The sequence below is a fragment of the Chenopodium album genome, chromosome 5, assembly GCF_948465745.1.
Source record: "Chenopodium album chromosome 5, dcCheAlbu1.1, whole genome shotgun sequence".
NCBI lineage: Eukaryota > Viridiplantae > Streptophyta > Magnoliopsida > Caryophyllales > Amaranthaceae > Chenopodium > Chenopodium album.
The window spans coordinates 6,130,766-6,145,173 of NC_137838.1; the positions used below are offsets into that span (position 1 = coordinate 6,130,766).

The 14,408-nt window shown below is 36.0% G+C and overlaps 2 protein-coding genes and 2 pseudogenes across 2 annotated transcripts; 3 read left to right on the plus strand and 1 right to left on the minus strand.

Moving 5' to 3' along the window:
• Positions 1 to 1,397: 1,397 nt before the first annotated feature.
• LOC145630202 (NDR1/HIN1-like protein 26) lies at positions 1,398 to 3,143 on the plus strand. The gene has a single exon (XM_081682451.1). The coding sequence runs from the start codon at positions 1,486 to 1,488 to the stop codon at positions 2,116 to 2,118; it is 633 nt and encodes a 210-aa protein (XP_081538577.1). The 5' UTR covers positions 1,398 to 1,485; the 3' UTR covers positions 2,119 to 3,143.
• A 2,264-nt stretch (positions 3,144 to 5,407) lies between these two features.
• LOC145630203 (acidic endochitinase SE2 pseudogene) lies at positions 5,408 to 6,577 on the plus strand (annotated as a pseudogene).
• Positions 6,578 to 10,459: 3,882 nt separating this feature from the next.
• On the plus strand, positions 10,460 to 11,541 carry LOC145631674 (acidic endochitinase SE2 pseudogene; annotated as a pseudogene).
• Positions 11,542 to 12,444: 903 nt separating this feature from the next.
• On the minus strand, positions 12,445 to 13,907 carry LOC145631673 (uncharacterized). The gene has a single exon (XM_081683817.1). The coding sequence runs from the start codon at positions 13,711 to 13,713 to the stop codon at positions 12,805 to 12,807; it is 909 nt and encodes a 302-aa protein (XP_081539943.1). The 5' UTR covers positions 13,714 to 13,907; the 3' UTR covers positions 12,445 to 12,804.
• Positions 13,908 to 14,408: the final 501 nt, after the last annotated feature.

Genomic DNA, 14,408 nt, shown 5'->3' on the forward strand with positions numbered 1-14,408 from the left:
CGAAAACATAGGTCGAGAATACAAGTTTTCTTCCAAGATTTGAATCCGTTATTGTATCAAAAGCTATACAAGAACTAAAGTTTTTTGACAAATTTCCAAGGAATAGAAAATTCAAGACCATACAATAATAAAAATGTTTAATATAATTCGAGTACAAGCTAAGGACACATGATATGTCGTTTATATATAATATATTCTTTTATAATTTGTCAGTTGTACTTAAATTATGCACTCAAGAGCATTGAGAATGTCGCACATAAATGTGTACACATTATTACACCCATATTACTCACGTAGTGACTGTGTCATGCCACCTCGCGAGTCAAGAGTGCGAAGTGCATGATACTCCATAATTACTTAATTAGTCGTTTCCAATCATTGTCCCTAAACACAATCCAAGTTTTCAACTATATATTGGTTACAACTATAAACACAAACAAAGAGTTTCAACATTGTCTAATGAGCTGTTGATGTGTGCAAGCTTGGTGTTTACTAGCTGATCAAATGTATGGAGTTGCTTTTGACTTTCTGTTTGCACAAAACTTCAAAAAGAGCACTACACATTATGGTGACACTTTATAAACATTCAAGAAATAAAACAGCATATTATTTCTCTTTTTCAAGTTTTTTACCCCATAAATAAATATAATTAATTACGATTATCAAAATTCTGAATTTCTGATTGAGGCACTGTTGGTAAAATGATTGAATTGTCGCGTAACAAACACATAAGCTAAAAGTGATTTGACTTCCCTTTTTCTTATGTTTGGAAATTGCTTTTGCAACTAAAATACATTACCATGAAAATAAAATGATTAACTCTTTTCCCAAAAGGCAGAGAGCTAACTTAGACCTGTTTAATTTTTCTAATATTTGGTTTGGTCCACACATATTTAGGGGTAACACGCCTCATTCAAAATTACATGATTGATGAGTTTGATAAAAATCACTTTGTCCTAAACCTTTGAAATCAATTGCAGTTAATTACTTGTTTAATCAACTAAATAAGAGTAAAAGAACAATAGCCACATATGTCTTTTTATAAAGATGTTCGATAAAATAAGTGTTAGCTTTCTTACAAAAATATACCCTTTATTTATATTATTAAATGACGGAGTGAAGATTAATTTAAAAGCTTACAAAAAAGTCATAAAAAGAAATTTTCATTTAATCGATTCATTCATAATCATTATTGATTTTAGCTAGAACAATATATCATTATTGACAACAAATCTATATTTCAAAATGTAAAACTACCATCACAAGCAATGACAATCAAAAGATCATAAAACAACATTATTATTGCACCTTTTTCTTTGTGTATTTTTGCTACCCCCTCCTTTATATAACCCCCCATAATCACTCCTCATGCAAAAAACCTCTTACTCCCACTTTCTCTCAACCTTCTTCATCTTTCAACACTTCACCTTATTATTATTATTATTATTATTATTATTATTATTATTATTATTATTATTATCACAAATGTCTCAAATCGACATAAAATCACCAAAACATTGCGCAAAAAAAGGTTTCAACTTCAACTTCCTTAACAAAAAACTCTTCAAAATCCTCTCTACACTAGTATTCTCCATCCTCTCATTAATCCTTCTCATTTGGTTCATCCTCCACCCTGCAAAACCTCAGTTCATCATCCAAGAAATCGACGTCTACCAGCTTAACTTCTCATCCCCTCACATCCTAAACTCCTCCATCGAGATCACCTTAGAAGCTCGAAACCCTAACCAAAGAGTTGGAATTTACTACGACGAGCTACAAGCTTATGCTTCTTACAAAGGGCAACAAATAACTCTACATACACCAATCCCTCCTTATTACCAAGGGCAACAAGATAGTAACTTGATATCGGCTTCACTCGTTGGTAACGGCCTCCCCGTGTCCCCTTCACTTGGCTATGAAGTAGGCCGTGATCATGCTTTAGGGAAGATGATACTAGTGTTCAAGTTTGATGGAAGGATTCGATGGAAGGTTGCGAGTTGGGTTTCAGGAAGTTATCGTATAAATGTTAATTGTGTGACTATTTTACCTCTTACACCGCTTAATCCTACAGGTTTTTTGAGTTCTAAGCAGGGGACTCAATGTTCTACTGACATATAGAATTATAGAGCAGTTTCAGTATATTACACCATTAGCTAAGAATCTTAGTTATGAGATTCAAGTATAAAATCAAAGTATCTTCTTAGTTTGTTTTTATTCTTATTCCTTTTCTTTATTTTTGTATAGTGAAATATGATCATGACTGATATAGATAGAATTAGCAAAATGAACAGAAAGATTATATATAGATTGTAGGAATTTAGGATTAGTAGATTACTTAATGTTATCTTCTTTACCTTTACTTTACTTATCGAATAATATTATACTTCTTCCGTTTTCTAGTAATTGCTATAATTTTCGGTTTTAAAAGTTTCACATTAATAGTTATGTTTCTTTTGTTTATAAATTCTATATGTATTACTCTCTTATTCTTTAATATGTTTGTCTTCTCGATATGTAGCAACTAATAGAAAACGAAGGTTATAAAAGAGGATAAATCAATCGAAGGGTGAGAAGATACTGTCTCCTGATATGATTTTGATTGATTAAATTCAAGCAAAGAGAAAAGAAGGGATAAAAACAGGTCACAAAATGAGATTCCAAAGAGAAGAAAAGTGCAAACACAAAAGACCAAGAAATAGTGAAATCTTTGCTACTAAGGAATCTTTGTAAGCACAGCACCTAGTGTACTCACCCTATCAGAGTCTCAGTCTCTCATGCAGAGCAACTAGCTACTGGGCCCCTGTGTCTCTAGAGATAAATCAGGGTGAAATCGGCACTTGGGTCAAGTTAAGCTCGGGGTAGGTAGCTATGTTAAATCTTCGCCTATGTAACTCTAACTCTTCATTTCAACCAATTAAAGTTTGAGATTATGAATATAATATTATACAATAATGAAAGGATAATTCGAGTAGAACGTTTCCAAATTAAACTATAACTTTTATATTTAGAGTAAAAATGGATGGGCATGAAAAGAAGAGCAAGGATTAATAAGGCTAATCTTTTTACCTTACTAGACCCATCAATATATAGCATATTCATGTGTAGACATTTAATATTAGCTAAATTATAGGAGTTATAATGCATTTGCCACCCCCTTAGAGCAATGAGCAATTGGCAAAAAAACAACTAACCAAAATCTGATGCGCAATTGTCTACTTTTCTTTCTTTTGTCTTTTATACCCAATCATTTGTGTGGTAGAAAAACTGAAAAAGACTCCATCATATCTTATCTCAAGGGTATTGTGATGGTCTCAAATTCCAAGAAAAGAAAAAAAAAAAAACCAATTGTATCAAGATCAACCTAGGATAGCACAATGTAATTGTATCAAGATAAAAGTAATAAATTCACTTAATATCCTTGAAATAAAAACCCTTTCTTATCATAGTAACTCATAGTTGATCTTAAGGATTGATCAAACCAATTCAATTTCATATTTTTGGTAGTAAGTTGAATTTGTGTATGCAGTTACTAGTTATGGTGGTTTAGAACAACAAAATCACACATTTTTTAAGACCAGCCTATACTGTATCTTAATTTAACATCCTAAAACATAGCAACAAGTTACAAAATATCTGATTAATAAACCTAAAAGATAGTGAAACTATGAATCCTCAAGCCAAATATTTTTGTAGCTCCAATTATTATCGCACAATAGCAAGACACCATGATAAAAACTACTACATACTACTTTGCACATCATTACCTCCATTATGGCCTAAAGATAGTAGTAAAGCTTGCTTTTTACTCTTAAAGCAATCACCTATTGTGGTAGGAAGGGTTTGAGCAAAAATAAGATGTTAAGAGTGCCTAAAACTTAGCAATAATGTAACAAAATGTCCTTATCCTCCTTTCCCCATACACTAACTTGGGTTAAAGCAGTCTTTTTCCTTCAAGTTTTATCTTTGAGCAATGGCACGTCCCTCTCCACACTGAAGCTAAGGCCGTTACGACACGTCCTGACTCCTGAGCTCAACATCAGTGTTGTCACCTTTAGCAGCCATATTGAGCAGTTAGTGATGGTAAAAATCATAAAAGGTCAGGGAAGAATGTTCCTTAATAGATTCTGAATAATAAGGGTTGGTTGTACAAGATCTTGAAAATATAGGTAAGGCTGATGAAAAAAGATTATAGAACAGTCATGTACTAAAGAGTTTGATTAGAAACTGTGATGCATTTAGTAAATGTTCCTAAGCTATTCCCTGCTAGTATATGCAACTACATATATGTTCTGTTCCAACTTAAGGATTGAAACCAATGTAAACTAGTTTGCGACAATTATACTAAGGGCCTATTCTCATTGACTGAACTGAACTGAACTGAATTGAGTTAAACTAAACTGAACTGAGCTGAACTGAACTAAACTGAACTGAAATGAATATTTTATAAGAGAAGGAAATTAGGAGCTGAACTGAACTGAACTAAATTTCAACGTACGAGAACAAGCCCTTAGTGGAGGTGCTATGTTAAATAATTGACACCGTAAGGTGCAAATATGCCAAACATCAAATTAAACTATACGGCAAAATAAACCTAAAATATGATAGGCAAAGTATTCATTGGAAAAACAAGATAGGTTCAAAAGAAAAAAAAATTAAACAAATAAAATAAGTTTTAATAATATTAAAATCATGCACTGTATAAGTTTTTTTTTTTTGACAAGATGCACTGTATAAGTTTAGATAAATATAAGGATACATTTACAAATACTATTTGCGGGGCCTCAAAATAAGGAAAAATGTTGCCAATTTACAAGTATATTTCCGAGAAGATGCCTCCCTCCCAACCCCACTTCTGAAAATTTCTTGAGTTTTTTCTTGCCCCATAATTTGGAGAAAGTGTGAATCTATCCAAGTACTAATAGTCACATTATTGGCAGCTGGAACTAAATACCGTAGAAAAAGCATATGCAAGTGAACAAAAATGAATAGCAGAAAGTATAACAGAGCTATGCATATATACAAGTGAACAAAATTGCATTTTTCTGTGATCGGAAATTTTTGCAGTAAATCAAAATGGTTTATATTTCAAGGACAGAGCAGTACATTACTTTTTTTATAACACCGTTCATGTTCAGAAATTGAAAAACACAATATTAACACAGAAGTTGTGTTAGTAAAAACCAGGCTAATTGTCCTGCAATTAATTAGGCAACTAACAGGGTAAGAAGTACATTTCAAAAATAGTGCTCTTACTAACAATTTCCTTGTCAATTTAAGACATTTTGCATCTAGTCCAATTAGTTAGGCAAATAGACCAATACCATACAGTTGATACAGAATTTATAGCTTGACTCAGACTTTCCAAGCATACTCTTAAGTCTTAAGACAATTTCCTCCAACTTGCTTCCTTTCAGACATGAACTTCAAACCCCAGAATTTTCTTTGCATTGACTTCATTGACTCCAACATCTATATAAATCGCTACGTATCGAATGCTAAACTCACAACCTAAACACTGCCTGCATATATCTAAAACAGACATGGCAGCCAGAGTAACATCAGTTTTGTTCCTAATTTCTCTCTTAATCTTTGCTTCATTCAAGTCCTCCCATGGCGCCCAAATAGCCATATATTGGGGCCAAAATGGCGACGAAGGAAGTCTCGCTGACACATGTAGCTCCGGAAACTATGGTACTGTAATCCTAGCTTTCCTAGCTACCTTTGGGAATGGACAAACCCCGGTCCTTAACCTAGCCGGGCATTGTGACCCTGCTACAAATTGTAACAGTCTAAGCAACGACATCAAAGCATGCCAACAGGCAAACATCAAGGTGCTCCTTTCCATAGGTGGTGGGGCTGGAAGCTATTCACTGTCCTCAACCGATGATGCAAACCAGGTCGCCGATTACCTCTGGAACACTTATCTAGGGGGGCAATCTGACTCTAGACCCTTAGGGGATGCGGTTCTGGATGGTATTGATTTCGATATCGAATCTGGTGACAGCAGTCACTGGGATGATCTAGCTAGAGCTTTATCAGGTCATAGCAATGACCAGAAAAAAGTTTACTTATCTGCAGCTCCTCAATGTCCCTTCCCAGATGCCAGCTTAAGCACTGCCATAAACACAGGCCTATTCGACTACGTATGGGTTCAGTTCTACAACAATCCCCCTTGTCAATATAATAACAACATTGATAACCTCGTGAATGCGTGGAAGCAATGGACATCAGTTCAAGCAAAGCAGGTCTTCCTCGGACTACCAGCATCCACTGATGCTGCCGGCAGCGGCTTCATTCCTTCAGATGTTCTTACATCTCAAGTCCTACCCGCTATCAAGGGTTCCAATAACTATGGAGGAGTCATGTTATGGTCTAAGGCGTATGACAAAGACTACAGCAATGCTATTAAAGGCAGTGTTTAAGTTGAACCACTATTGTTCCCATGTTCTAGATAATATAAAAAATAAACAAGATTATAATATACCTCATGTAATCATCTTAGTTTTTATACAACACAGAAACTTGTAATACTCATATATGGCGTATTTTGTTGTTCTATTTGAGTTGTTTTTTACTACTTTGCAGAGACAATCAGTCCCTTTTTAAACCATATCTAATCATCCTTAGACAACGCTAAGCTACAAATCTAGGATAACCAACCTCAAAGGTTTCATATAAATGAGACCTTAATCATTTAATTCCAATGTGGCCTACAGTATAAGAATGATACTTGCTTCACTCTAAAAGCAATAACCTATTTTGGTGCAAAGGATTTATGCAAGAACAAGATGTTTAAGGGCGCCTAGATTATGGCAATAATCAAACATGATATTCCTCTCTTTTTTCCATGCATTATCACATCAACTGACTATGGTAAAATCTTTTCTTCAACGACTTCAAGGTTTTGAGGTATGGCGTGTCCCTCTCAACAATGTAGCTGAGGCCGTAACCAGTTCCCAAACTTAACAGCAGTGTTGTATGTTGTAACCTTCAGCAGTCACAGTGAAGGTCACGAATCAAACCCAGGAAACAATATTCCTTAGCAATTCTCTGTAGATAAATGCAACTACTTATTCTTCGGCCAAAACCTCCAAAATTTATCAAAAAGCGTGTATATTAGTCTATAATTTTGGAATTTTTTGAATTTTTTTCACCCGAAAATAAAAATTGCCGAAATGTTTACCATGACCCCTAATATCCTACAGGAGTCCAATTGGCTGGATGGAACCATCCAATTTGCCTTCAAACGACCAATTTACCAGTTTACAACTTGCACCGATTTCATTAACTCAAGCCTACCATGAACATTTATGACAACATATAATGATCATATATGGTTCCAAATGGCATTATATGACCCCGAATTATATCCCCTAAAATCTCAATGTTTTTCGACACCAGGACCCGAAACATTCGAAATTTCTCAAAAATCGTGGATATTAGCCTTCAAGTTTGGAATTTTTTGACTTATTTTCGCCTGGATATAAAAATTGCCAAAATATTTACCATGGTCACTAATACCCTCCGGAAGTCCAATTGGGAAGGTGGAACCATCCAATTTGTCTTTAAACGACCAATTTACCGGTTTACAACTTGCACCGATTTCATTAATTCAAGCCTACCACGAACATTAATGACAACAAATAATGATCATATATGGTTCTAAACGGCATTTTATGACTACGAGATATATATCCCCTAAAATTTCAAGACTTTTCGACACAGGGCCCCTAAATCTCAAAAATTTCTCAAAAAGTGTGGATATTAGCCTTTAATTTTGAAATTTTTTTACTATTTTTTGTCCGAAAATAAAAATTGCCGAAATTTTTACCATGGTCCCTAATACCCACCGGAAGTCCAAATGGGTGGGTGGAACCATCCAATTTGTCTTTAAACGATCAGTTTACCGGTTTACAACTTGCACCGATTTCATTAACTCAAGCCTACCACGAACATTTATGACGATAAATAATGATAAAATATGGTTCCAAACGGCATTATATGACCCCAAGATATATCCCCTAGAATTTCAATACTTTTCGACACCGGGCCTCGAAAACTCCAAAATTTCTCAAAAATTGTGGATATTAGCCTTCAATTTTGGAATTTTTTTTACTATTTTTCGCCCGGAAATAAAAATTGCCGAAATGTTTATCATGGTCACTTATACCCTCTGGGAGTCCAATTGGGTGGGTGGAACCATCCAATTTGCCTTTAAACGGCCAATTTACCGGTTTACAACTTGCGCCGATTTCATTAACTCAAGTCTACAACAAACATTTATGACTATATATAATGATTATTTATGATTCCAAACGGAATTATATGACCCCGAGATGTATCCCTTAATTTTTCGAGGCTTTTGGACACCGGACCTTGAAATCTCCAAAATTTCTCAAAAAAGTGGATATTAAGCCTTCAATTTTGGAATTTTTCGAATTTTTTTCGCCCAGAAACATAAATTGCCAAAATGTTTACCATGATCCCTAATATCCTCCGGAAGTCCAATTGGGTGAGTGGAACCATCCAATTTGCCTTTAAACGGCCAATTAACCGGTTTATAACTTGCACCGATTTCATTAACTTAAGCCTACAACAAACATTTATGACAACAAATAATAATCATATATGGTTGCAAACGGCATTATATGACCCCGAGATGTATCCCCTAAATTTTCAAGACTTTTCGACATCGGGCCCCGAAATCTCCAAAATTTCTCAAAAAAGTGGATATTAGTCTTCAATTTTGGAAATTTTTGACTTTTTTTCGCCCGAAAATAAAAATTGCCAAAATGTTTACCATGGTAGTTAATATTCTCCGGTAGTCCAATTGAGTGGGTGGAACCATCCAATTTGCCTTTAAACGGCCAATTTACCGGTTTACAACTTGCACCGATTTCATTAACTCAAACTTACCACTAACATTTATGAGAACAAATAATGATCATATATAGTTCCAAACGACATTATATGGCCCAGATATGTATTCCCTAGAATCTCAAGGTTTTTCGATACTGGGCCCCGAAACCTTCAAAATTTCTAAAAAAGCATGGATATTAGCCTTTATTTTTGGAATTTTTAGACTTTTATCGCCCGGAAAAAATAATTGTCGAAATGTTTACATAGTCCTCAATACCCTTCGGGAGTCCAATTGGGTGGGTGCAACCATCCAATTTGCGTTTAAACGACCTATTTACCGGTTTATAACTTACACCGATTTCATTAAATCAAGCCTACCACGAACATTTATGACAACATATAATGATCATATATGGTTCCAAACGTCATTATATGACCCCGAGATGTATTCCCTAAAATCTTAAGAATTTTCGACATCGTGCCCCGAAACCTCCAAAATTTTTAAAAAGCGTGGATATAAGATTTCAATTTTGGAATATTTTAACTTTTTTTCGTCCGAAAATAAAAATTGCCGAAATTTTTACCATGGTCCCTAATACCCTCCAGGAGTCCAATTTGGTAGGTTGAACTATCTAATTTGCCTTTAAACGGTCAATCTACTGATTTACAACTTGCACTGATTTTATTTTAGTATTAGTTATTCGATTTGATATGGTCACCTTTTTTTTTTTTTTGGAAACCTTGTGTGTAATTATTTGAGAACACTGAAAATACAACGCCTAAAACCAACAAAAATGAATGTCTTATTTAATAATACTCCATACAAATAATTTCTTTACCAACTTATTTGATAGCCAGTAATAAAGAGTGGCGATGGAATGTACTAAAAATTTAAATTGACAAGTATTGCCACTTTACTTCCAAAGAAGATGCATGTTATTTTAAAGTACCATTAGCCCTGTTGCTATTGACACTTTTTTTTTTTTTTTGGGAAGCCTTGTTGCTATTGACCTTATTGTGTTAATATGAGAGTAATCATTAATTCAGACAGTGATGTCCGGCCCAACCCCAATCCATCAATCTACTCTTGTCTATACTATGTAAAAAATGAAGGGCCTTTTCTTATTGATTGAACTGAGCTGAGCTAACTGAACTAAACTTATTAGAGTTGAACTGAACTGAACTGAACTTATCAGAGCTGAACTAAACTTAACATATAAGAGCTAAATTGAACTGAACTGAAAATAATCGTATCAAAACAGGCCCTAAGTACTATATTCTTTAAAATTATAAATCAAACCCAAATTTTAAGAAAACCATTACACCAAAATACTACTCGTAATAAAAAGAAAAATGGAGAAGCCAATTTCAAACAGAACACATATATCATCCATAACCTTACGTTTTGATTAGTATAGATAGAACCTCGTTGACTAGACTTTTCAAGCATACTCTTTTTGACATATTCCTCTTAAACTACAATACAACTCTATGATGAGCTGTACAATCCCTTCCTATACGCTTTGTTTCCAGTATTCCAGCTTGACCTCAATCACTCAAACATCTATATATATTGCTAATTATCAAAATGCAAATTCACACAACATAAGCACTGTCTGCATATACAACCTAAAAAACAAACATGGCAGCCAGAATTGCATCAGTTTCACTTTTAATCTCTCTCGTGATTTTGGCTTCATTTAAGTCCTCTCAGGGATCCCAAATAGCCATATACTGGGGTCAAAATGGCAACGAGGGAAGTCTTGTGGACACTTGTAACTCCGGAAACTACGGTACTGTAATCTTAGCTTTCCTAAGTAGCTTTGGCAACGGGGCAACCCCAGTGCTGAACTTAGCAGGACACTGTGACCCCACTACAACTTGTAGCAGCCTAAGCAGTGAGATCAACGCATGCAAACAGGCAGGCATTAAGGTTCTCCTTTCTATAGGAGGTGCGACTGAAGGCTACTCTCTATCCTCAACCGATGATGCAAATCAGCTTGCTGATTATCTCTGGAACAATTTTTTAGGGGGTCAGTCCAGCTCTCGACCCCTAGGAGATGCAGTTCTCGATGGTATCGATTTTGATATCGAGACTGGTGACAAAAGATTTTATGATGACCTAGCTAGAGCTTTGGCAGGTCATAACAATGGCCAGAAAACAGTTTACTTATCAGCAGCTCCTCAATGCCCCTTCCCAGATGCCAGATTGGACACTGCCATAGCCACAGGGCTATTCGACTTCGTGTGGGTTCAGTTCTATAACAATCCCAGAGCCAATTGCCAATATGACGGCAGTACTGATAATCTCTTGAACTCATGGAACCAGTGGACTTCTGTTCAAGCTAACCAAATCTTCCTCGGAATACCAGCATCCGACCAAGCTGCCAATAATGGTTTTATTCCTGCTGATGTTCTCACATCTCAAGTCCTTCCCACAATCAAGGGTTCCTCTAAATATGGAGGAGTCATGCTATGGTCAAAGGCATTTGATAATGGGTACAGCAATGCTATTAAAAGCAGTGTTTAAGTTGAACTATCATTGTTTCAAGTAAATAAAATAAGATACCCAATAGATTCTCTTTTATTTTTCAGTGTAAAATCATCTTAATATTGATACACCATAAGATCTTGTAATTCCCTATCATAAATGACTTATAGTGTTGTTAATCTTGGGCTGTACTTCACATGCTTCACATTTAAAACTATGAACTTATGCTAATTTTATGAAATAAGCTAGGTGCTTGTATAACCTAGAGTCCTAGACCTCTCTAACCCCACCAAAGTCCATAATCTCCAGATTCATACTATTGTTATAGTTAAAGATTAAAACTATAAATGCATGAACTGACTAAACCATCAGTATTATCTCACCTTTCTCAATGCTACGGAAACACAAGGGTCATCAGCTTGGAAATCAAGTCCATAAAATAAAACACAGACTGACAGAACACAAATATATCAACTATAGCTTCAGAAACTTCAGGATGAACAACTTAAGAGAAACACAGCTAGATACTGACCTCTAATCCATCATTCCATCAGAAGTTGTATTTACAGCTTAATAAGTACTTTGTATAGCCACTAAAATTCAGGGTCTGTTTGTTTTGACGGAAAAATGGAGAATGAAAATTCAGCATCAATTAGGAAAAGATCTCACAGTTTTCCCATTGGACCAACTTCTATAAACTGTTAAAATCAAACTACATCAAAATGCATCATTAGACTAAAGCTTCACGCCTTCACTGATAGTAACAGAATAAGCTATGAAACTAAGCCCTGAAGATATAGATATGGTCCTTAACTCCTTCTGTGAGGACAGTTACAGCGGGACATATAATGAAACAAGAATACAATAAAACACAAGTGCCAAGGCTTAACTATTCTATAACCGTCATATCTATTCCGGTGATATGTAATGTCAAAATTTACATCAATACGTTCCCCAAAGAACTCGTTAACCATGTAGGAATGGACATTTGATATAATGTAACAAATACAAAATTCACAAACATAAATGATCACAAAATTGCATAAGAGAAGAAAAGCATAATTCATCATTGAAGACAACAAAATTTCAGAAGATTGACAGCAAGAAACAAAATTGTTTCCTTTCATTTTGTTTTGTATTATAAGTAGTTCAAAATGTAGACAGTTGATATTTACACATCCACAGGAAACAAAATTGTCAAATGTCATACATTCTATACAACAATTTTACTAAAAGAAACAGGTTATTTTACTCATCTTCAATCACCACAACAATAACTACAACAAGTTAAACTGAATTCAACCAACAATTGAGGGTTCTCAAAACTCACCAACCAGTTCATCAAGAGCAATGATAGTTTACTCCGGTGAAGGTGCCAACTTTGTACATCCCAACCGCGACAATCATCTCCGATGCCACGCCATTCATCCAAGGCTCCGCCGTAGCTACCAATATCACACAGAATCAACAGGAACCCATTTCCAGAAATGCCTTTTAACCGAAACCGCCTCATCAGCCACCACATTATCACAACCCTCATACTCTGTTTCCTCCTCTGTAGCAAACTCACCCTCAGGCAACCCCTCCACAAATGCATCCACAGTATGCAACACATAAACAGCCGGCAAACCCGGGTACGAAACAGAAACCCTTTCCTCCACCTTCCTCTCATAAGAATCCATCAAAACCCTCACAATCTGATCAAAATTCACATTTCCAACATCATTATCCCTAAAAATCACAGACCCCAATTCTTCCTTGATCGCCCTTTTAACACCCGCCTCAATATCCTCACCAGACTTCAATTTCTCCGATAATGGACGACCCCTTTTACGAATCGACCCATCAGATAACTCCTGGTGAGATTCAATCAACACCCTGTTGTCATTACCTAAAACCCTAACACAAACAACCTCCAAATTCCGAATTGGGGGAGATTTATCAACAAGCGAAGTTTCACCATCAGCAAGCTCAAGCCATAGATTATGAACATTTTTAGTGCCGGGTTTAGTGCCCCAAGAAGCGAAAGAATCAGAGGGTAATCGAGGTTTAAGCCAATCAGAAAGCGATTGAGGGGTAGGAAAAGCAGAGGAATTAGGGTTAGGGTTTTGCGACATGGTTGAAGTAAGGCGGAGGAAGCGGCGATTGGTGGAAGGAGGAGGGGAGGAGAGAGAAAGCGCGCGAGGAGGAAGATGGTGTTTAGGGGCGGTGATGAAGAGGAAGAGAGAGAGAGCGGTGAGGAGAAAGTCAGGCAGATTAGCAGATTTAGAGAAGCAAGGAAGAGGTGGTTGATTTGAGGCCGTTGGATTGGAGGGGTGGAATTGATTGGACGGTGGATGATGCGGTGGTTGAGATTGGGGCATGTTAATGGTGGGTTGGCTGAAGAGTGGTGGTAGTGAGTGTTGAAGGAGGAGAGAGAAAATGGGGAAAAGCCATTGTTAAAGGGTCAAAAAATGGAGGAAAAAATGGCTGGTTGTGTTTCGTGGGAAGATGATGGACACAAGAAAAGATGTGGAAATTGGAGGTTGCAAGTGTTGCTGGTTGAGGACTTCAGCATCGGATATTCGGTCCTTGGATGCGTTGCTATATGTCATGGGACGAGCGATGATAGTTTGTGTGTGGGCCTTGTGGGGCGAGCCTTCTCCATATGTACAACAAGAGCATAATACACGGACAAATACGTAGTTTAAGAAACGTGACACAAAACATTAGTGACCTACACGGCTACACAGACACATGTATTAGTGTAGGCACAAGGCCATACAATAATTGCCATATATAGTTATATATACGAGGAAGGTTGCGCCATAACATTGGAAAAATTATGAGCATGTGACATATAGCTAACAATCCTTAACCAACCAGCCATATCAAGACTCGATATAAAAGATTTTGAGTGAAATTCTAGTCTAAATCCAAATGCCACTAGTTGCTTACTTGACCCAATTTGACCTGCTGGTCACAATATGTAATTATTTGTTTAATTTTCATGAGTTTACATATACAAGAAAATTGTAATTGACCATACAGTGGGTTAGTAATTACTAATTAGTTATAC

Excerpts from the sequence above, each read along its gene's own strand:
- LOC145630202 (XM_081682451.1), top strand. The coding sequence starts at position 1,486 with ATGTCTCAAATCGACATAAAATCACCAAAACATTGCGCAAAAAAAGGT.
- LOC145631673 (XM_081683817.1), bottom strand. The coding sequence starts at position 13,713 with ATGCCCCAATCTCAACCACCGCATCATCCACCGTCCAATCAATTCCAC.